The sequence below is a fragment of the Schistocerca gregaria genome, chromosome 2 (genome assembly GCF_023897955.1).
Source record: "Schistocerca gregaria isolate iqSchGreg1 chromosome 2, iqSchGreg1.2, whole genome shotgun sequence".
NCBI lineage: Eukaryota > Metazoa > Arthropoda > Insecta > Orthoptera > Acrididae > Schistocerca > Schistocerca gregaria.
Genome location: NC_064921.1, coordinates 300789235 through 300814027, shown reverse-complemented (window position 1 = coordinate 300814027; position 24793 = coordinate 300789235). Strand labels below are relative to the sequence as shown.

General features: G+C 41.4%; 1 protein-coding gene across 3 annotated transcripts in view; it reads left to right on the top strand.

Annotated features, from left to right (window-relative positions):
- LOC126336917 (fatty-acid amide hydrolase 2) overlaps positions 1-24793 on the top strand; it is a 144395-nt gene that overhangs the window by 7417 nt on the left and 112185 nt on the right. The window contains exons 1-2 of one of the 3 annotated variants that reach the window (XM_050001058.1): positions 17041-17308; positions 18448-18633. The exons of 1 other annotated variant lie outside the window; for it this stretch is intronic. In XM_050001058.1, coding sequence (XP_049857015.1) covers positions 18448-18633 — 186 coding nt within the window. In that variant the 5' untranslated portion in view covers positions 17041-17308. Of the gene's footprint in view, positions 1-17040; positions 17309-18447; positions 18634-24793 lie in introns of those variants that run through there. One more of the 3 variants, XM_050001056.1, reaches the window with a different exon arrangement.

Genomic DNA, 24793 nt, shown 5'->3' with positions numbered 1-24793 from the left:
GCTGCATGCCCTCGGGAAAATTACGGCTTAGTTTCCCCTTGCTTTCAGCCGTTCGCAGTACCAGAACAGCAAGGCCATTTTGGTTAATGTTACAAGCCAGATCAGTCAATCATCCAGGCTGTTGCCCCTGCAACTACTGAAAAGGCTGCTGCCACTCTTCAGGAACCACACGTTTGTCTGGCTTCTCAACAGATACCCCTCCTTTGTGGTTGAACCTGCGGTACGGCAAGGTCCATGGTTCATGGGTGGAATATATAAACATTATTATTACTTAGTAAATCTTATACTACATGCACATCTTTTATTTATTTCTTTCCTCAAAAAATGCTTTCACCATCAACTTCTACAGCATTTCTGGTAAAGAAAAATGTATCCGTTTGGCGCCCCTTATTATTTTTGGATTTTCTAGTTCCCTCACATTCTCCAAAGGAACAGATTCATTAATTAAATGTTCTGTTGCTACCTCCTCCCCCTGTGTCTAGTAACTAATCGACCTTGCCATGTGGAACTTTCCAGTAGCAACTGAGAAAGAAAAATTATTTTAACTGCCATCTATTTCTTGCACATTTTTCACTAGTTTTGCAGAAATTATACTTTTATGCTTTGTCACAATTTAACTTTGTATTGTTCCCTAATATGACCCAGTTTCCCACATCTGAAACAAATAATTTAGATTGATATGAAGCCTAAACCCAGAAGATTTGAGAATCAGTAATACTAATATTATGACCACACCCCTCCCCCCCCCCCCTCCCTACCCCCAGACTTCCCCGAACTACTCCCTCTACTGTGGTTCCTGTGGTACCTTCTCTGGGAACCACTTCCTGTACCTTGCTGGAATGTGTTGTTCTTTGCTGCCTACTAATGACGCCAAAGAGTGGCTGAAGGAGCTACGGCCGCTGGTTCCCTGGGCTGTCTGCTCTTCATGTGTCCCTCCCTCTATATGGATAACGCCTTGAACACATCTTGCCCAACAAAAGTTACAAAAGAAGAAAAGAAGAAGAAGATTCGCGACAAGGCTCCTCTGATGTCCCTGGAGGCGTCACACACCCCATTTAGTTGGAATCTGAGCCAGTGTTTGCGGATGTGGTTCCATCCCCTCTGGTGACAGGCAGTCATCCTGTGGCATGGTCAGTCCTCCTAGCTCCTTAATGACTAACCTGGCCATCAGTCACGTGATAATTCAGTGGAACTGTAATGAGTACTTCTGTCAACTGTTGGAACTGCAGCATCTTATTTCCTCTTCTTCCACAGTTTTCATTGCTCTCCAGAAATGCACTTCACTTCTCCAACACTCCATAGTTATTGTGCGTTCTGTCAGAACAGTGCTGGTCCTGAGAGGGCATCTGGGGGGGGGGGGGGGTTCTTTACATTGGTACGTACAGATGGCATCCCCATTTTGAACTTGTTTGAAGCAGTAATGATACAGGTGCAAATGACTTCAGAGTCACCATTTGCAATGTTTATGTGGCTCCAGGCAGACCTTTTACTTCTGTTGAAGTGACCACTTTAATCAAACAACCCCCCCTCCCCCTTTTCTCCTGCTTGCAGACTTCAGTGTGCACACCAATTCATGTGGTAGGAGCCTTCTAACCTTCTAATTGACTAGCTTCTCACAGACCAATGCATCCTCAATGATGGTTCTCCTATCCACTTCAGTGCTGCCCAAGGCTATTTCAGCTATCAAATGAATGTCTCCCCCTAACCTTGTGGCTTCGCTAGGTTGGTCAGTACATGATGACCTTAGTGACAGTGACAACTTTCTGGTGATGCTGTCATTTACTTGCCACCGCTGGACAGATCAGCTACCACACTGCACACTTCACAGAGCCAACTGGCCTTTGTATGCCTATGCTGTTATATTCACTGTCTCTCTGTCAGATTTTATTAATGAGATTGTACAAGGCACCTCAGATACAATCATCCACACATCTGGAATTGCTATTCGTCTTTCTACAGGTTCCATCCCTGCCCCCACTCCCACCCCATCATTGACTAGTTCTGTGATGGACCAAAATCAACAGTAGCTGTGACATCCCTTGCAGACCAACCTGATCACTTTTAAGCAACTTCTTGCTAAGTCTCACTATCTAATCAAATACAGTGTAAGAAGCAATGGTAAGAGCACTATGTCTCTTCCCTGGGGATTATGCACTTTCATCTCATGTGTGGGCTAAGCTCCGTAGTATTATGGGCCTCCAATGATAAACAGCTGTTCCAGAGCCTGTCCTAAAGAGTGCTCTGTGTATGGACTCATCAATTCTTGCAGAACTTCTTGCGACAGCATCAGCATCCTCTTCGTATCCTGCTACCTTTCTACTGCAGAAACAAGAAGTTGAAGATACCCTCTTGGTCTTTACTCCCCGCCAAGCTGAGTCCTATAATGAATCCTTCACTGACTACTTCAGGCTCTTGCCTCATCCCATGAGACAACTCCAGGCCTTGATTCAGTTCATAATCAGATGATCCAATATCTGAATGTTCCCCAAAGGCAACATCTCCTCAGGGTCTTCAACTGTCTTTGGCTCCAAGACATCTTCCCCTTGCAAAGGCAGGATAGCATAGTTGTTCCAGTCCTGAAGCCAGGCAAGAACCCAATATCTCTGGACATTTACTGGCCGATTAGCCCAACCAACATACTCTGTAAGTTACTTGAAAGTATGGTTGCCCAAAGGTTGTGCTGGATTCTCGAATCTTGGGGCCTTTTCCCCCTATCAGTGAGGTTCCTGGGAGGGACAATCCACTACCAACCATCTGCTTACATTAGAAACAGGAATCTTTTTTGACATGCAGAAGGTGTATGACACCGCTTGGCACCATTATATTTTACTCATTCTCCCATGACTGTGGCTTTTGTGGCCCTCTGCTGATTTTTTATTTGTAAGTTTTTATCCCACTGCTTGTTGCAGGTTAGAGTTGGCAGTTTACTCAGCTCCCCACAGGTCCAAGAGAATGGCATCTGTAGGGCTCTGTGTTGAGTATCACTCTCCTCCTCATCACCATCAATGGGCTAGTGACCTATGATGGGCCATCGGGCACCCTTGCATTGTATGTCATCAAATTTTGCATTTGGTACAGCTCCAGCTCAGTCGCCTCTGCTGAATGCCATCTTCCAAGGTGTCAAGTGGTGGCCTCTGCATGGGCTTTTCCCCATTGTTTCTAATTCTCTCATACAAAAATGCAGGTCTTGTATTTCTGCTGTCATACTATGGTCCATCCTTATCCAGAACCCTGCTGAGGTACACAATACCTAGACGTTTCTTGGGGCCCGTTATTATAAAAGGCTGAGTTGGCTGCCTCATATTTGCCACCTGAAGACAAGCTGAACGCAGAAGCTTAAAGCTCTCTCTTCCTTGCCAACACATCTTGGAATGCAGAGCATGCTACTGTTATCCATATTTATGGAGCATAGTTTAATCCCGACTGGACCATGGTTGTCAGGTTTGTGGCTCGGCAGTTCACTCAGCTTTGAAACTGTTAGACCCAGTCCACTGTCGTGGCGTGCACCTGGGCACTGGTTGCTTTCAGATTAGTCCCGTAGACAGTCACCTCACCAAAGTGGGAATCGTCCCTCTGCAAATTTGACTGTACCAGCTCTTGTTCTTTGTGCAATCACTGTTCAACAATACTGTGACCATCCCACCTATCCCACTCCTTTTTACATTTGAGGAGTGTTAGCCTTCTGATTCCCGCCCTCTGGTGGTACTATGAATTGGAATGTGCCTCGCTTCTCTGTGTAAGATCTCCATCTTTTGGAGGATACCCAGGCCACAGATTAGGACTGATCTCTTCCAAAGTCATCCCAATGACCTTTCAGTGTCCATTATATCCTTTTCTTCAAGAGTTGCAGGGTGCTACCATCTTTTACACTGAGGGCTCTAAAACTGTGGATCAGATAGGATATGCTTTTACATCTTCAGGTGGTATGGAGCATTGCCGGGAACGTGTAGTGTGCTTATGACAGAGCTGACAGCACATTTTATTAAATGTACCTCCATTGACAATGTTTTTGTGTACTGACTCAGTGAGCAGTCTCCAGACTATTGACCTATGCTATTGTTGCCACCCTGTGGTCTTTCCTATTGATCACCTCCTTGCTAACCTTCGTCGCGCTCCCTGTTCATTTGTCTCTGTGGGTCCCAAGTCATGTGGGTATCCCGGGCAATGAACTGGTGTACCGTTTGGCTAGAGGAGCACTTACTTGCTCCCTGTTTGCTGTGCCAAGCCCATGTGTCAATTTGTGGGTTCACATGAGATCTCTGCTCGCTTGGAATTGAATAACATCTGATGAGCTACTGCAAGTGTGGCACTCTTCATTCCACTGCTCCTCGAAGGAATCCACAGTCCTCTGTCATCTCCACAACAGTCATACCAAGTTTAACATGTAGTTGTCTTTTGTGTAATGAGCCACCCCCTCACATCATGGTTGTGAAGCCTTACAGACAATAGGCCATATCTTGGTGGAATGCCTGCTCCTTTTGGACCTCCATGCTAAGTATGGAGTTCCAGACTCATTGCCTCTGATGTTGGCGGATGATTCATAGGTGGTTGAACAGGTGCTCAGTTCTCTTTGAAAGTGGTTTTTATTCTCAGTTATTAGGTTTTAATTTACCTCTGGAGCAGAGCACGATAGCTGGGGATGGGATGGGACGGGGCGGGGCGGGGCGGGGCGGGACAGTACATCACGTCTCCCACTATGTGCTATGTCTGGGGGATCCCCGGCCCTATCTCCTCGACCAGGATACTCTGTCATCCCTCTTTTACTCTGTTGTAATCACTTTTAGAATCGATTTGCGTGCTTTCTGGTTCATCCAATTTTCTATTCGGAGTGTTGCACTTTGTTGCGCAGTCGGCTGTCTTGAGTATAATGGATCAGGAGTGGGACAGCTGTGGGTGGAATGTTTCTTGTTGCATGCAGAGCCCCGAGGCTGCCCACCTGCTGACATCCCTGGTTCCTTCATCTAGCTCTTATTATTGATGGTGCAAAAGATGTCCATTACAGTTTGAACCTTTTCGCTTTTACTGTTATGAATCCCCCGACTAGATCAGAAAACATTCTCAGTGGATGTCACTACCTCCGATGCACCACTCTTGGATCGAGGGACTGATGACCTTGTTATTTGGTCCCTTACCCCTTCCCCCCCTCTCTCCACCCCCCTTGCCCTTCCACCAATGAACGAACCAATGAACTAGTGTGCTAGACTACCCTTTATCAAGCTCAGTTTCAATTGGTCACTTGACAAGTTTTCCAGAACAGTACCAACAACTTTGTATTCGGGAGGCATTGTTTGTAACTAATTGCACACTATATCAGTTTCTTCAGTATTAGCACTCATTGCTTACAAATAATATATTAACTTATCATACTTAAAATAGTTACTTTCAAAAATATTGTCATTTGGAGTAAACTTTATAGTCAGTCTTTCTTGATAAAAGTCCCAGAAACTAAGCCAGTGAAGTCCTCCCAGCCAGGGAAAACCAAGGAGCAGCGAGAAAAATCCAAAAAGAAAACCCCTAAGACCAAGGAAATTGCGATGGCATCCGCACCACCACTACCTAAAAGCTCTGCGGCTGAGGATGGGGTGGAGATTTTGGCATCTGCTGGGGACCTAGGTCTCACCAGACTCTGACACAATGGATTTAGACTGCTCAAGCATTAATTGGTGGCAGCAGGTGACTCTGAGGCGTAAACTGCCTCATTGAGTGTTCCATGCCTTCCTAGTCTCACGATGTCATCCTCCAGTGGAATTGCGGTGGTTTTTTCCATCGCCTGGCTGAGTTATGACAACTGTTAAGCTTTACACCTACTATCTGCATTGCCCTCCAGGAAACCTGGTTCCCAGCAATGCGGACCCCTGCCCTCTGCGGCTATAAGGGATATTACAGGAACTGTAGCGACTATAATAGAATGTCAGGTCTCGGTCTGTAGTGAACGTGTGACACTTCAAACCCCTCTTGAACTTGTGGCTGTCAGAGTAAGGACGACGCAGGAAATAACTGTGTGCAATGTATATCTTCCTCCAGATCGTGCAGTACCCTGAATGTATTAGCTGCACTTATTGATCAACTTCCTAAACCTTTCCTACTTCTGGGAGATTTTAATGCCCCTAACCCCTTGTGAGGTGGTACCCGGCTTACTGCCCGAGGCAGAGATTTTGAAACTTTACTGTCGCAATTCGACCTTTGCCTCTTAAATACTGGGGCTGCCACACGTTTCAGTGGTAATTACTTGCCCATTGATTTGTCATTTTGCAGCCCAGGACTTCTCCCATCTATCCACTGGAGAGCACATGACGACCTGTGTGGTAGTGACCACTTCCCCATCTTCCTGTCACTGCCCCAGTGTCAAGCACATGGATGCCTGCCCAGATGGGCTTTGAACAAGGTGGACTGGGGAACTTTCACCTCTGCTTCCACCACTGAATCTCCCCCACACAGTAACATCGTTGTGATGGTTGAGCAGGTGACTAGGACAATTGTTTCTGCGACAGAAAATGTGACCCCTTGCTCTTTATGGTGCCTGAGACATAAGGCAGCCCCTTGGTGGTCGCCAGAAGTAGCTGAAGCAATTAAGGAGCTTGGCGAGCTCTAGAGTGGTATAAGTGGCACCCTTCCCTAGAGCACCTCATAGCCTTTAAACTGCTCCGTGCCCGTGTTTGCTACCTTGTGAAACAATGGAAGTAAGAGTGTTGGGAGAGATACATCTCCACCATTGGGTGCCACATGTTGCCTTCCCAAGTCTGGGCAAAGATCAAAGGTCTTTTCAGGTACCAGGCCTCAACAGCTGACCCCGATGTTACCATAAATAGCAAATTATGTACCGATGCAAACGCGATTGCTCAGCACTTTGCTCGAGCCTCTGAGTTGGAGAATTACCCCCCAACCCTTTGCACACTCAAACGGTGGCTGGAAGGGAACGTCCTCTCATTCACTACACACTGCAGTGAATCCTATAGCGCCCCATTTACAGAGTGGCAGCTCCTCAGTGCCCTTGCACATTGCCTCGTGGTCCTGATTGCATCCACAGCCAGATGATTAAACATCTATCATCTGACTACAAGCGACATCTTCTTGTCATTTTCAACCAGCTCTGATGCGATGGCGTCTTTCCATCGCAATGACTGGAGAGCACCATTATTCCGGTGCTCAGACCCGCTAAAAACCCGCTTGATGTGGATAACTATTATCCCATCAGTCTCACCAACGTTCTTTGTAAGCTGCTGGAACGTATGGTATGTCAGCAGTTGGGTTGGGTCCTGGAGTCACGTGGCTTGTTGGCTCCATGTCAGGGCTGCTTCTGCTAGGGTCACTCTACCACTGATAATCTTGTCCATCGAGTCTGCCATCCAGACAGCCTTTTCCAGACGGCAACACCTGATTGCCGTCTTTTTTGACTTACGTAAAGCATACTACACGACTTGGTGACATTATATCCTTGCCACATTGTATGAGTGGGGTCTCTGGGGAACACTGCCGATTTTTATCCAAAAGTACCTGTCGCTCCATGCTTTCCGTGTCCAAGTTGGTGACTCCTATAGCTCCATCCATATCCAGGAGAATGGAGTCCCGCAGGGCTCTTTATTGACTGTCTCTCTATTTTTAGTGGCCATTAACGGTCTAGCAGGAGCTGTCGGGGCCCTCCGTCTCACCTTCTCTGTATGCAGATGACTTCTACATTTTGTACTGCTGCACCAGTACTGTAGTTGCTGAGCGGCGCCTCCAGGGAGCTATCCACAAGGCACAGTCATAGGCTCTAGCCCATGGCTTCCCGTTTTCAGCCACAAAGTCGTGTGTCATGCACTTCTGTCGGTGTTGTACCGCTCATCCAGAACTCGCACTTTACCTTAATGATGATCCACTCACTGTAGTGGAGACATATCAGTTCCTAGGACTGGTTTTCGATGCTCGATTGACTTGGCTCCCTTATCTTCGTCAGCTTAAGCAGAAGTTCTGACAGCACCTCAATGCCCTCCATTGCCTGAGCAACACCAATTGGGGTGCAGATCGCTGTACGCTGCAGCAGCTCTACAGAGCCCTTGTCCAATTCCGAATTGACTAAGAGATTGTGGTTTATGGTTCGGCAGTGCCTTCAGCATTGCATTTACTTGACCCTGTGCACCACTGTGGGGTTCGATTAGCGACAGGAGCTTTTAGCACGAGTCCAGTAACCAGCGTACTGGTGGAGGCTGTGTCCCTCCAGTGCAGATGAGACATGCGAAACTGCTCGCCAGTTATACAGCACACATTTGTAGTTCCTCTGAGCATCCAAATTACCGCCTCCTTTTTCCGCCTGCGGCAGTTCATCTCCCGCATCGGTGGCCCAGATCGGGGCTAACTATTGCAGTTCGCATGCGGTCCCTTCTCTCCGAACTGGAGTCGTTCCCTTTACCAACTCTGCTTGCAGGCCATTCATTTATGCGTCCATGGTGTACACCTTGGCTGCAGCTCCGTCTGGACCTTTTTCATGGCCCTAAGGAATCCGTTAACCCCACCACTCTCTGCTGTCACTTCCTCTTGATTCTTGACATGTTCAGGGCTGTGAAGCGGTTTACACCGATGGCTCAGTGGCTGATGGACACGTAGGCTTCGCATATGTTCGTGGAGGACGTACTGAACAGCACTCTTTGCCAGATGGCTGCAGTGTTTTCACTGCGGAGCTGGCGGCTATATCTCATGCTCTTGAGTATATCCGCTCACGCTCTGGCAAGTCATTTCTCCTGAGTACTGACTCATTGAGCAGCCTACAAGCTATCAACAAGTGCTACCCTCACCACCCTCTGGTAGCGTCCATTCAGGAGTCTATCTATGCCCTGGAACAGTACCACTGTTCTGTGGTGTTTGTGTGGACCCCAGGACAGGTCAAAATCCTCGGCAACAAAATTGCAAATGGGCTGGCCAAACAGGCGACGCTGAAACCGCTTCTGGAGATAGGCATCTCCGAAGCTGACCTGTGTTCGGTCTTACACCGCATGGTTTTCCAGCTTTGGCAGACGGAATGGCATAACAGCATGCACAAAAAGCTGCATCTCATTAAGGAGACTATGAATGTGTGGAAGTCTTCCATGCAGCAGGCCACTCGCAGGAAATCAGTTGTCCTCTGCCGGATCCGCATTGGACATATGTTGCTAACACATGGTTACCTATTCCGTCACGAGGACCCACGTCAGTGTCACTCCTCTTGCTGGTCTGCCCACTTTTAGCTGCTCTGCGGCAAACTTTTAACTTTCTCAGCACCCTGCCTTTAATGTAAGGCGAAAATGCCTCCACAGCAGCTGTAGTTTTACGTTTTACCTGTGAGAGAGGGTTTTATACTTCCATGTAGGTTTTAGCGCATGTTCTTTGTTCCTATGTGTCCTCCACCCTAGTGCTTTTAGGGTGGAGGTTTTAATGTGTTGCAGAGTGGCCTGGCTTTTCCTTTTTATTATCGTGGTTGGCCAGCCACTGTAATCTGCTTTCATGTTTTACTCTCTTCTGTTTCTAGTGTGTCTCTGTTGTTTTCTTGTTCTCTTTCGTTCCTTTTAGTGTTCGTTGCCTTCCCTTCGTTCTTGTGGCTTTTTCTTTCTTTCCATTTTGTGTTATATGTTTCGTCCGTTTTGTTCTCACACTTGTGGCATTATTTTATTAGGAACAAGGGACCGATGACCTTGTAGTTTGGTCCCTTCTCCTGCCTTTAAACCAACCAACCTTTTTCCACCTTTATTTGTTGTACTGTAAAACCTGGAACTTGTGTCCATAACCTGTTGTTAATGCTAGAAATTACCCAGCATTTAGATAAGTAACATTAATTTATTACATATTACAATAACAATTAAAACCACAGTGCAGCCATGAAAATAAGATACAGACAGAAGAGACAAAACAAGTATTGTCGTACATGAATTTTTTCGTTCTTTGAAAACAGTAGCTGGTTCTTGTGCTGTTTTTTTATTTTTCTAGGGAAAAATGTTGAGTAGGTTCTGTGGCTAGTTCTCAATTTATTTAGTATTTTATGTCATGGCTATATTATAGTTTTGTTTAAGTATGAGGGAAGGGCCGCTAACATGCATTAAGCATAAACACCCTCATGGATGATTTTCATTTTCCATTGCTGTATGTTGTTAAGCAACCATTGCCAGACAATCTTTCAAGCATCTCATGTGTGTCCATGGGCCGGTGTCCCAACAAGATTGCTTACAAGGAAAAGCATTCTCACTAATGTTTTGTCAATATTCTGCAAGAGTGCTGAGAACCATGCTTTTGAGTGCTCTGAGACCATCATCATCATCATCATCATCATCATCATCATCATCAACAACAACAACACACTAACTTGTCTTGCAGCATTCTTAAGTGTTGGTTGAATCATACCTAAAGTTCACTCTTCTGGGTTTCTTCTGTGCTAATTTTATGGATACACCTTCGGGCAGTGGTTACGCCTCCTCCATCTTTAGGCTTGTGTGGTAATAGGGTAGCTACTCACTTGCAGTGTAATTGCTTTCAAAACTCTAGTAAAATACTTCAGCCATCTGTTCAGACTATTTTGTTTATTTTTAATCAAATTTTCCTTTTTGTGATTAAATACTATTATTTTGTGTCTGTATTTTTGGGTTCTTCCTTTAATTTTCTTAGAAAATTTTCTTCTTTTGTTCCTATGGTAGGCTAAATGTTTTTCCCTCTCTCTCTTTCTCCCTGTGGCTTTTCTATTTTCCCTATGTACATACTTATGTTGCCTATCTTCTCTTTCTTTGTATACTACCTGATTAGATCTTGTATTTTGTCATAAGCATTTCAATTTTCCTATGTTTTTCTGTTCCACACCCAGCAACATACAAGTCTTCATTTGTAACTCTCCTTGATAAGCCCAGTATTTCATATACCATTACCAGAACAGCATTTTTAACAGAGTTCCATTCTCTCTTGGTATTGTCTCTACAGTCCTCTGTAAAAGATACTCTTGAACTATAGACTTGTCTTTCAGCTGTTGTATTTTCCATGCCTTTATTTTTGTGCTGTTTCCCTTTGCAACCACGATAAGTTTCTAATGATTAACTCCCAAGACAGTGCACACAATTCCCGTATAAGACATCCATCTTTTTGATACCTGTACATGATCTATTTGTCTTACTTTATCCACTCCAGATTGTTACAGGTCTTTTTGCAGACATTCGTCCTTTTGGAAACTGGTACTTTTCGCCTTGAAATGTTTCTGGCAGTGAACTGTGTAATTCTCAGACCATAACTGTTAGTTTCATCATGCACATTTACCTTACCACACACACTGTTGAAAGCCTCTTTCTTGCTCAGTTGGCATTATAATGACAAAGGACTGTTTGAGGTCATGTCTAGTTTCTTTATCACAGACCACCTGCCATCTGCAGATGATCATAAAAACAATCTGCCACATCACGTGATTCTTCTATTGGAGAATATACACTATTTGATCAGAAAGTATCTGAGGATCCCTATGTAATGTGAAATTGACCGTTAGAAGTACAAGAGAAGGACCTACCAGTATAAAAGGAGGAGGGGAGTATTGTGTTGCCAGTAGAGAAGCAGGAACAGCAGAATGGATAGGTTAGATGACATGAACTAGTGATTGGATGTCACCTAATTAGCAAATTGATGATGGACATTTCATCGCTTCTAAAGCTGGCAAAGTTAACTGTTGGTGATGTAATTATGAAGTGGAAATAACAATCACAGCTAAACAAAGACCAGGCAGACTTCATATACTGAGGGACAGGGGCAATTATATATTCCAGAGGGGGGTTTGGAAAAAAATCACATTAAATCAGCAGGAGGAATGTTTCATGAGTTCCAAAGTGCTGCCAGTTGTCCTGCTACCACAATGACTATGCATGGGGAGCTAAAAAATGGGTACATATCTGTGTTCATTGTTAAATGACTCTTGAGGTGGTGTAAAGAGTGATGCCACTGGAAAGTGGACGACTGGAAACAAGCAATTTTGAGTGATGAATCACGTTATATCTTGTGGCAGTCCAATGAAAGGGTTTGGGTGTGACAAATGTGTGTAGAACATTACCTGCCATAATGTGTAGTGCCAACAATGATGTATGAAGTATGTAGGAGATGGTGCTATGCCATGGGGTATTTTCGTGGTTAGTGTATGGTCCCCTTATTGCACTGAATGCTGCAGGATATGAACGTATATTACAGCATTGTGTACTGCATGTTGTAGACAAACAGTTCATTATATTTGCAGGAAAATTCATCCTGTCATAAAGCAGCAGTTGAGAGTCAATGGTTTGTGGACAGTAACGTTCCTAAAAGGGGCTGGCCTGCCCGAAGTTCCAAGCTGAACTCAGTGGAAAACCTTTGGAATAAGTTTATAACATCGGCTTCACTCCAGACTGTGGTGTCCCGATTTTTGTGGTTTTGACTCTTGAGGAAGAACAGGCTATCATTCCTCCACATACATTCAGACCCCATGTTAAGGTCCACTAATAAGTACCCTGATATTTTTGATCAGATAATGTATGTTTATGAATGTCATATCAGTTTCCTTTTGATACATAAAGTTCATATGCTTTCGTTATTTGAAGTAAAAGCAATAACAGGTCGAAGCATGCTTTGGGCTCTTTAAACCTTAACCTATGCTTCCTTCTCTCCTCTCCTTTCATGAGTAATGTAGGTAGAATTTCTGCTTATGTATCTCTTCATTTCCTGAGCTACAATAACTCTTGTTCAGCAGCATTGTACCAATATTGTCCGTAGCTTTTGTCTGCAATGAGGTACAATCATTCCATATACCAAATTTAAGCATAGTTAAGTTCATATTTCTCTTCCTTGCCACGGATAGTCTATGTAAGGACAGTCTGACTTTCCTCGTTAAAGTATTCACAACGGTGGACATTTTACGAGAAAGGTATATGAACCCTGTGCTCGAACTCAAAATGAATGACCAGGCTTTCACTTCTGGGATAGCTTCCCATAAAGTGTTGATAACAAAGTGTATAAAGCCTTCCCTTGTCCTGTGTTGTAGGATACACTTCATGTGGCTCTCCAGTTGAGGCCACCCTAGCAAGGGTGACCCTACCAGTAGCCATACTATTGTCAACTACACCCAGCTTCTGCATAACACACAAGCTTTGTTGCTCAACACTGAAGATGCCTTTGATAAGGTGGTGTCCCTTAGTGGAAAATGAAAACTTGATGGTGTCCCTTAGTGGAAAATGAAAACTTGATGGTGTCCCTTAGTGGACAGTGAAAACTTGATGGTGTCCCTTAGTGGACAGTGAAAACTTGATGGTGTCCCTTAGTGGACAGTGAAAACTTGAGTAATGTCACCTCAACAGTTCATTCTGTTCTTGACCTTTGCACATGAAGTACACCAGTTGTCCTCTTTAGTAATTGCAAAGAATTTTTATGGTTGGCTGATGTAGTACATTTAAAAGTCCAGCACTCATTACCATTTAATTTCTTGGACTTAACAGAGGAGTAATTAAGTGTACCCCCAACCCCCTATGGACCATGAACCTTGGACCTTGCCATTGGTGAGGAGCCTTGTGTGCCTCAGAGATACAGATAGCCATACTGTAGGTGCAGCCACAATGGAGGGGTATCTATTGAGAGGCCAGACAAGCGTGTGGTTCCTGAAGAGGGGCAGCAGCCTTTTTAGTAGTTGCAAGGGCAACAGTCAGGATGATTGACTGATCTGGCCTTGCAACACCAACCAAAACAGCATTGATGTGCTGATTCTGCAAACGGCTGAAAGCAAGGAGAAACTACAGCCGTAATTTTTCCCAAGGGCATGCAGCTTTACTGTATGGTTAAATGATGATGTCCTCTTGGGTAAAATGTTCCGGAGGTGAAATAGTCCCCCATTTGGATCTCCGGATGGGGACTACTCGAGAGGACGTTGTTATCAGGAGAAAAAAAACTGGTGTTCTACGGATCGGAGCGTGGAATGTCAGATCCCTTAATTGGGCAGGTAGGTTAGAAAAATTAAAAAGGGAAATGGATAGGTTAAAGTTGGATATAGTGGAAATTAGTGAAGCTCAGTAGCAGGAGGAACAAGACTTTTGGTCAGGCGAATACAGGGTTATAAATACAAAATCAAATAGGGGTAATGCAGGAGTAGGTTTAATAATGAATAAAAAAAATAGGAGTGTGGGTAAGCTACTACAAACAGCATAGTGAACGCATTATTGTGGCCAAGATAGATACAAAGCCCGCGCCTACTACAGTAGTACAAGTTTATATGCCAACTAGCTCCGCAGATGACGAAGAAATTGAAGAAATGTATGATGAAATAAAAGAAATTATTCAGATAGTGAAGGGAGACAAAAATTTAATGTTCATGGGTGTCTGGAATTTGGTAGTAGGAAAAAGGGAGAGAAGGAAACGTAGTAGGTGAATTTGGATTGGGGGAAGAAATGAAAGAGAAAGCCGCCTGGTAGAATTTTGCACAGAGCACAACTTAATCATAGCTAACACTTGGTACAAGAATGTTGTATACATGGAAGAAGCCTGGAGATATTGACAGGTTTCAGATAGATTATATAATGGTAAGAGAGAGATTTAGGAACCAGGGGCACACCACAATCTATTGGTTAGGAACTGTAGATTAAACCTGAAGAAACTGCAAAAAGGTGGGAATTTAAGGAGATGGGACCTGGATAAACTGAAAGAACCAGAGGTTGTAGGGAGTTTCAGGGAGAACAAAAGGGAACAATTGACAGGAATGGGGGAAAGAAGTAGAGTAGAAAAAGAATGGGTAGCTTTGAGGGATGAAGTAGCGAAGGAAGCAGAGTATCAAGTAGGTAAAAAGACAAGGGCTAGTAGAAATCCTTGGGTAACAGAAGATATATTGAATTTAATAGACCTTTGGAGAAAAGAGAAACACTTGTATGAATATTAAGAGCTCAGATGGAAACTCAATTCTAAGCAGAGAAGGGAAAGCAGAAAGATGGAAGGAGGTCTATTCAAGGTTGATGTACTTCAGTTTGGATTACGTAGAAATACTGGAATACGTGAGGTAATACTGACCTTACGACTTATCTTAGAAGAAAGATTAAGGAAAGGCAAACCTACGTTTCTAGCATTTTGTAGACTTAGAGAAAGCTTTTGACAATGTTGACTGGAATACTCTCTTTCAAATTCTGAAGGTGTCAGTGGTAAAACGCAGGGAACGAATAGCTATTTACAATTTGTATAGGAACCAGATGGCAGTTATACGAGTCGAGGGGCATGAAAGGGAAGCAGTGGTTGGGAAGGCAGTGAGACAGGGTTGTAGCCTCTCCCCAATGTTATTCAATCTGTATATTGAGCAAGCAGTGAAGGAAACAAAAGAAAAATTCGGTGTAGGTATAAAAATCCATGGAGAAGAAATAAAAACTTTGAGGTTCGCCGATGACGTTGTAATATTGGAAGAGACAGCAAAGGACTTGGAAGAGCAGTTGAATGGAATGGATAGTGACTTGAAAGGAGGATATAAGATGAACATCAACAAAAGCAACACAAGGTTAATTGCATGTAGTTGAATTCAGGCGGGTGATGCTGAGGGAATTAGGTTAGGAAATGAGACACTTAAAGTAGTAAAGGAGTTTTGCTGTTTGGGGAGCTAAATAATTGATGATGGTCGAAGTAGAGAGGATATAAAATGCAGACTGTCAATGGCAAGGAAAGCGTTTCTGAAGAAGAGAAATTTGTTAACATCGAGTATGGATTTGAGTGTCAGGAAGTCGTTACTGAAAGTATTTGTATGGAGTGTAGCCATGTATGGAAGTGAAACATGGATGATAAATAGTTTGGACAAGAAGAGAATGGAAGCTTTCGAAATGTGGTGCTACAGAGGAATGCTGAAGATTAGATGGGTAGATCACATAACTAATGAGGAAGTATTGAATAGGATTGGGGAGAAGAGAAGTTTGTGGCACAACTTGGCCAGAAGAAAGGATCGGTTGGTAGGACATGTTCTGAGGCATCAAGGGATCACCAATTTAGTATTGGAGGGCAGTGTGGAGGGCAAAAATTGTAGAGGGAGACAAAGAGATGAATACACCAAGCAGATTCAGAAGGGTGTAGGCTGCAGTAGGTATTGGGAGATGTAGAAGATTGCACAGGATACAGTAGCATGGAGAGCTTCATCTAACCAGTGTCAGGACTGAAGACAACAACAACAATTAAGTGTAATACTTTCCTGACATGTACCATTCACAGGGACATTGTTAACATTGGCTTAGGCATGTGTAATTGTTCTGAAATTTCTCTAATAGAATGTGTGGATTATGGACCCCCTAAAATTGTGTTTCATTTGAACTCCCAGTTATGTCCTTGACACATCTGACGGAACGTTCATTTATCACAGTGAAGTTTAGTGCCTGCACTTATTATCCAGTGTTGATTAGCATGATTTCGCACAGAGGGAATACACTGTGATGCATAGACATGATTGACAATACAGTGTATATAACAAAACAAACAGCCTCGTTTTGCCATAGTGTCAAATAGCCTGTGCACTAACAAACTTAATGCTTCTACCTTGGACCATTTGTCTGTTATCTCTTGAATTTAATGGTAGATGTGGCAGCTGTAGAAAATAGGAAGGAATTTGCACATTCATTTCCAACTCCCCTCCCCCCTCCCTTGCCCCCCTGACCTCCCCCCCCCCCCCCCATAGCCTCAACCTTTTTGTTTTTGTGTCCTTCCAGCTGTGTGTGTGCTTTGAATTATTTACATTTTTTTAGGGATCTGGAAAGATCAAAAGTAGCAACATAAATTTGTATAATTTCAGTTCTGTGGTGTGCCAGTGAAAATAAAAGTGATGTAGCTTATGATATTTATGGATAATTATTTCATCTGCTACAGTTTATACCCACGTGTTGTGAAATTTGAGTAGGAGTCAGTTTTCATGTGTAATGATGGACAGTGGAATGCTGCCATCCAACTTGTGTACATAATTTAAAAGTAAAATAGGAATGCTTCTTTTGCAATGAATAACTGTCATATCACCTGCTACTGATAGTAGTCAAGGTCAAATACAATCAGCTGTCATTCTTATACAAGCACTTTAAGATTAGCTTCTGTAACCTTTGCTTCAGATTACACCCAGTTTCAACTTATTCTCTCTGTTATCTAATGAATGGACTCTGATCAGTGGAATCTGTGCATGTAATATCCTGTACCATTAAAAAGGAAACCGGAATACACATTCATGAAAGTTGTTACACCTGTGGGCTTTGTTGTTTTTGTGATGTGATTTAAACTGAAGTACAGTTTCATCAATGAAACTCACATATGTTGAGGAGGTACATAATTATTAAAGGGAATATTCTTGTGGGAGCAAAAAACATTTACAGAAAGTAAGGTAATAAGAAATGTAAGACTTGTGTGTCAAAAATCTGTGTTAACGGAAGTATTTTATAGTAAGCTTACAATGCATTGTGTGTTCATTGCTGCAAATGAGATAAATGTTTTGACATTCACTGCTGTTTGTTTGCAGTGTTCTAAAGTAGCTCTGAGTAATAATTTTGTAATGTTTATACACAGATCAGCTTGTGTGCACCTTCTTATCCATTTTGCTTGTACGTGCATGATGTTTTTTCCAGTCCTGATCAGATATTATAAGTGCAGTATGATATGTTTAAGGAAGACAGAGTCCAGACTATAAAAGCGTTGTGTAAGTTTCTTGTTCACTGTTGTCTTTTAGGCCAGGCTATTTTATACAGAATATTATGCAATACCTACAGGAACACTTATACAGATAGTCACAGCTTAAGTTGGTAAATACATGAGAAGGAGCTTACTATATTAAAGAATTCTGGGCAACTTGATATAAAAGTTTTTCTGAAAGTAACATTTTTGGCATTTGTGGGAAGTGTAACACAGCACATAAAGCTGCTATTCATCCTCATACTTGCAAAGAAAATTATACAAGAACAGCTAAATTATAATCATCTCACCTATTCTGAAGGCACCAACTTTGTTAATAGTGAGCTTCCAGGTGTTCAGCTGAGTTTTTCCATTTTCTGCTCAATATTTTGACAACTGAACCAGCCATCTTCTTTAGGTGTTGCAAGTTTTGCTATTATGTTTACTCACTGCCTTGACTCAAGCCATGCAGCTAGTACAAATAGCAGCAAAGCTTTAAGCACATGAAGAAGATGGCTGGGTTGGTCATCGAAATATTGTGCAGGAAATGGCACAACAACTCAGCTGAACACTTGGAAGTTCACTATCAATCAGTCACTCCGAGAAAACCTAAGAGAGAGCACCAGCATTATGTTTGAATCAATTGTCGGACAAGATGTGTTACTACATTTTTTTTGTATCCAATTCATTTCATAGCCTGCAGTGTTTCATACCCTGTGTGATCTATTGAAAATGTGTGCGTGGGTGCGCGTGTTAACTTTTTGTGAAGTGGGGTGCAGCAGGGCAAGATGGGGCAGTATATACTTAACTTTTTATTGATTAGTAAGTGGAAAGTTATTTTTTTATTTGTTTCAGATGTCTGAAGTCGCAAGAAGATTACAAAGAGCAGCTATTCGCCTTGTGTTTAGGGTGTTGGAATTAATTGTATCAGGATTTTTGCAGTTGGTTTATCATGGGAAAGGTGAAGTAGTTCCTCCCATTAACAACCTGTTGCTTTTAGAGCCTGCATCCACACTTGCACTGAAAATAAGAACTAGAAAGGTATTTTGACAGTCTGTATTCCTTATAAAAATTCCCATTAATTGCTATTTGAGAGTAATAAATTGGGAAGTACTTTTATTTTACACTATAAAGAAATTTGGTTCTTTGATATGATTATCCATAGATGAAACTTAAGTTGGTGACACTGTTTGTTTAGAAATAAAAATGAAGTTTCAACTAGATCTAATATTCAATAGCTGGACTGTTAAATCAAAGGCTTCATTTGTTGATGAACGACTGGCAAGAGAAAGGAGGTGAGTAAGGTACCATAAAACAAAATTTTACCTACTCCTTTTTTGCGTTTGTGTTATACTTCCTGCAACCCAGGTTTACCTGTGATTAACATCTACATCTGCATCAATACATCTACACCTATCTATACCTACATCTGCATTAAGGCAAGCCATTGTACAGAGCACTGACAAAGGTAATGCATACTAATGTTAGCATTTTTCTCTTCTGTTCCATTTTGTGTACTGAACAAGGGAAAAATGACTATATGTATGCCTCTGTACATAATCTAATGTCTCTCTTCCTCCTCCTCCTTTGATCTCTACATGAGATATACAATGGTCGCAAAAGAATGGGCACACGGCCTTCATTAAGTACAGGCTCTATAACTTCTGCCCCTAACCCACCATTGCCCTCTTTCTAAAAACATGTCTGTTTCTTTATGCATACCCTTTGATGATGCTGAAGAATGCTGAAGATTAGGTGCGTAGATCACATAACTAATGAGGAGGTATTGAATAGAATTGGAGAGAAGAGGACTTTGTGGCACAACTTGACTAGAAGAAGGGATCGGTTGGTAGGACATGTTCTGAGGCATCGAGGGATCATCAATTTAGTATTGGAGGGCAGTGTGGGGGGTAAAAATCGTAGAGGGAGACCAAGAGATGAATACACTAAGCAGATTCAGAAGGATGTAGGCTGCAGTAGGTACTGGGAGATGAAGAAGCTTGCACAGGATAGAGTAGCATGGAGAGCTGCATCAAACCAGTCTCAGGACTGAAGACAACAACAACAACAACAACAACTTGATGATTTCAACTATTGGCAAATTTTATGCTTTCAGTTATTGGCAAATACAAGTGTCACACAGTTTGCATATTATTTAGAAGTCAGTATTGTAGGGGATAGTAGGGGAAGGTGTGAACTAATAACTTTTGTAAACTAGTAAACCAAGTTTCCTTCACTTCACATTTATCGTCATAAATTTTTATGTCGTCAGTCTACTGGTTTCTGTCCATAATGACCAGCTTCAGATCTGCAGTAAAATATACACATACAACTAGCAGATACATCTTAAAACAAGAAAATAGACGGTCATGAAAAGTATTACTGACATACTTGTGAATTTGTGTGTTTTAAATATGATGACTCATATATTTTTTATAAAAACATGTTCTAATATACTAGAGCCATAGTGGCATTGTCAAACATATATAAATCATAGTAAACACAATAATCATCTTGTCAGCAGCACTGCTGTTCAAAACAAGTGTTAGTAAAAAATATAACCTTTGGTTTTATATTGCTTCCCATAAAAGTCATGTTGCCACTGTCAGTTTTACATGTCAACAGCTTGGAAAAAATTTCATCTCTAGTACATGCTTAAGAAATATGAACTTTGTTTTGGTTTTGCTAGTATTTTTTTTTTGCACAAATTGTCATAGCAAGTTAGAAAAAATTGAATTTGTACAAAGCACTGACATTGCTATCATCAGTGAAAGTGAAGAAGAATTACAGGATCTATCGAGTGGAATGAGCAGTCTAGTGAGTATAGGCTGTGAAATGAGAGTAAACAGAAGAAAGAAAAAATTAATGAGAAGTAGCAGATAAGAGAATAGGGAGAAACTTAAAATCAGAATGGGGGATCAAGAAGTATATGAAGTTGAGGAATTCTGCTACCTAAGTAGCAAAATAACTCGCGGTGTTTCCCCTCTAAGTTTGTGTATGGTGACCTGTCTGTCTCACCACGAGCAGGGAACACTGCATGACAGATCTGCCAGTTTGATGTTATCTAAGTTGCCTTTAACTGTCCTTTTTCAAATACTGTCAACTTTTTGTTTTGTTCTCGTGGTTTTGTTAGCTTGTACTATGGCCGTGCATTTGCTGGCCAAAAAGGGTTACTTCTATTTTTGTGTTAGCAGATGGTGTTTTGTTTACTGTTAACTTAACCTCACTTTCCCTTTCCCTGTACATGTGCTCAGTACCATGTCTAATCATGGTTATAAAAACTCTGCTGACAGGTTTTTTATATTTGTGGTGAATTTGTGATTAAAAACACCAAAGAAACATTACAGACTTTGTGAAAAAGGTGTATTTGTCATACTTTGGATCTAAACTTGGTGATCAATATAAATCTTGGGTGCTGCATAAGGTATGTGATGTGTGTGTTGAAGATCAGAGAAAAGGGTCCAAAAAGGAGAAAAAAAGCATTCTGATGATTGCTACTTTTGTAGTGTTGATATTAGTGGTCATAATTCGAAAAACAAGAAGATAATAAGCTACCCTAACCTTCCCTCCGCCATCCGATCTGTAGGACATGTTGTAGATTTGCCGGTTCCTGAACCACCAGATGATTTAAATTCTATTCCAACAGAAGTAATTTCTGATGTACAATCTGATTTAGATCAACTGCTGGAACACCAAATGATGGGGGACTACTGTTGGTCACTTCACTGAGAAGTTCAGCAAGCAACTCATCATAGAAAAAGCTACACAAGAAGCTTTTTTTCAAAAAGAAAGAAAATACAAACCAATTCCAGCTGACAAGTGAAACCTGTATTAACGCACATCATTGTTTTAAGTAGCTTACTGTAAATACAAATCATGCTTATGTTGTAACAAAGCGTTTCATTAATTTCCCAATTTACCATGTAGCATAGGATTTTTATACTATATAATAAAAAGCATGTTGTTTGAAAACAATGGGTTATACAAAAAACATAAGGCTAGATTTGGATTCAGCTCATAAGTCTATCAATATCAACTATCAAAGTAAAAAAAGTTTTTGAAATAATTTTTTTCGTCGGCCTGTGTAAACACCTGTATTGTTTCAGCTGTGTACATTAATTGTGAAGAAAGATCTAATTACCAATGACTCATAACTTCAGATACATTATTCAGTACATCTGACCACACCAAACTCAGCGTCAGGTCTAAGAATTACAGTCTTCATGTGGCTTGAGTTTTTACATTGTAATATGGTCGTTTTCTCTGAGGTGTTCATGAGATCTTCAAGGGAAATTGTCAAAGAATAAAAGCATGTTCAGCAAGCGTTACCGCACTCACATGCTGCACCTTATCCCTCTTGTCACGTCACTGCAGTTGCACCATCTGCACAGATTACAGTTCAGAACACACACAGTATATTTTACATGCTACATAAAACATTTATGAAAGACACAACCACCTTCCCTCAGCATGAGGGTTCTCTGTGGAACATGTATCATTCTCATGAATAACTCGTGTTACATTACAGATTCCCCCACTGAGAGAAAGATTTTATGTAAAACTCCTCTAACACACTCTTTACAATTAAATTCACATATTTGATTAATTACAATTTGTTATCCATTTCAGTGTTCCTTGATAAATATAGTGAATATTTTCTTTAAATGTTCTTGCCTGATTATTTATTTGGTCTCAAAGAGTTAGCATGAATTATTTCTCCAGTAGTGGACTACACCATTGTGTTCAGGCTTGTTTGTTACACACTCTGAATCAATAATTGTGCTTTTAGGTTATAAGAGCGTGTGATGTGTTTTCTTCATTTAAACTGAAATACATTGTTAGGCTACAGCAGTGGTTTTACATTAGTGATATGGTATACTTAGCTTCATCCTTAACCATCCAAATCTCAGATTTGAAAATGTCAACATACATGGAATGAATATTACCACACATTGGTTCCTGAGTAAATTTGTTTGCCACTAACTAGTTTGGATACCCCCTTCGCAGGTTATCCCTCTGTGGATTCATCTAACCAAAGGACTAGGCACCTCTGTTTGGTATACCATCACCAGACTCCTCTGCAGAAAATATGGTACAGGCCATTCCTTCTTGAATGTACCTGACCTTAGGTGTTGGATAGCTTCTCTATAGGTGCTATAGATGCCTACCCATTTCAGCTCCCTCAGTTTACCTAATGCTGGATATACTTCATATATAAAATCTGTCTGCTCAATACCTTAGTTTCATATCTCACATCCTGACAGAAAGGGGGTCCTTCACTTCTGGCTTGCCTTTATCTCAGTTTTAAAGCATACTGCACCATACTTCCTATACAAAATTGCTTTTACCAACATATTTTTGCACTAAACGAAAACACATCTGCATTAGTGTACAGCTTTAGGTAAAGATATTTCCAAGAGTATTTTTTTTCTTAGGATCATTTAGATCTATTGTTATGTTTGTACTTAAAATTATTCCAAGCCAACATATATAGCTCACTTCATTATTAAAAATTCCACAAGGCATCCTAAGTAAGGACTGAAATTGCCATTTTCATCTGGATTGTATATTTGATGACCAAACCTGCTAGGGTAGTAGAGATAATTATATTTTATTTTCTCTGTTGTTGCTTATTTTGTAAAACATTTACATTATAATATATATCTGTGCGATTAAATATTGTCTTCTGACACTGTTTGAATGTTATGTTACTTAAATGTAGCCTAATTTTCGTGTCTGCTGCTAAAATGATCTTGTTTTACTTATCATGCAACTGTGCTAACCATTAATTCATTTATCACTAGATGACATTGTTATCTTCTTCTCAATACACTCACATTTGCACGTCATATTTCATACTGTTGTGCTGTATGCAAGAGCTTTCCCCCTTTACTGTGTGACATGCCTAACATGCAGTGTACTGATGTCATCCACAGTGTGTGTATGGCGTGATAATTCCATCCACTTCTCCATGTCATATTGTCACACATGTATTGCTCTGCTCAGCCATCCTGTGACAACAGGTTGTGATAGAAATATGTGGAAAAGAGAAGGGTTTCACTGATAGAAACTTTCATATGTATAGAGGGAAACAGAACTGGTACATCTGGCAGAGAAGGAAGAAAGGGAAGTAATGAATAGATATATTAAGTTCAAAGAAGGAAATAAGGTAGCCTTGAAAGACAGAATCTCTTACCACCGCATACCCTAAGAAATTCCTGCTTATGCTAAAGTCAGTCGTCGTGAAATTGTTCAGCATTTCATGCAGAATGGACTTGTCACAACTTTGCTGTCACAGACCCCCGAAACTGACCTTAGCAAATCTCGATTGCAAGTGTGGAGAGAAATAACAACAACATGGGAGGAAGGGGGGTAGTGGGAACTTAATTAATCATCAGTTGCCACAAAAGCCGGTCTTTCTGTTGTCATCTCCACCATCTACCTGTAAAGAACCTCCCGTATGAAACCAATAGAAACGATATCATTTTATATTGCTCCTCTTAAAAAAAATATAAAATTGTAATTGTACAGAAGTCTTTCCACTCCCGGGATTGGAATGACTCCTTACCCTCTCCCTTAAAACCCACATCCATTTGTCTTTCCCTTTCCTTCCCTCTTTCCTGATGAAGCAACCTTGGGTTGTGAAAGCTTGAATATTTGTGTGTGTGTGTTTGTGTGTGTGTTTGTGTGTGTGTTTGTGTGTGTGTTTGTTTGTGTGTGTTTGTTTGTGTGTTTTTTATTGTGTCTATCAACATACCAGCGCTTTCTCGTTTGGTAAGTTACAGCATTTTTGTTTTATATATATTTTTCCCATGTGGAATGTTTCCCTCTATTATATTCATATCATTAATTTGAACCCAACAATTATGTTTGTTATTGTCACTGTTGCATTTTGAAATCTTTTCTGTCATCTTACTTTCTCTTTTTGTTTGTGCAAGTAGTTTCACTTTGTATTCACCTTCCCTTTTTACTGTAATCTACCATACAATTTTATCCTGCCTATTATACTCAATAATACGTAACTTACTTCCAAACCAAGTCAAAAAAAATTTTTTTTACTGCTTTCAACACTACCGCTGCTATAAGATCCACCATTCCCACTATACAAACAATTCTCATGTAATCTCGTGAATACTATTTCACAGCTTCAGTTCCTTTCACCTATTAAACAACCATTTCGGCTAGTTCTAACAACTTTTGC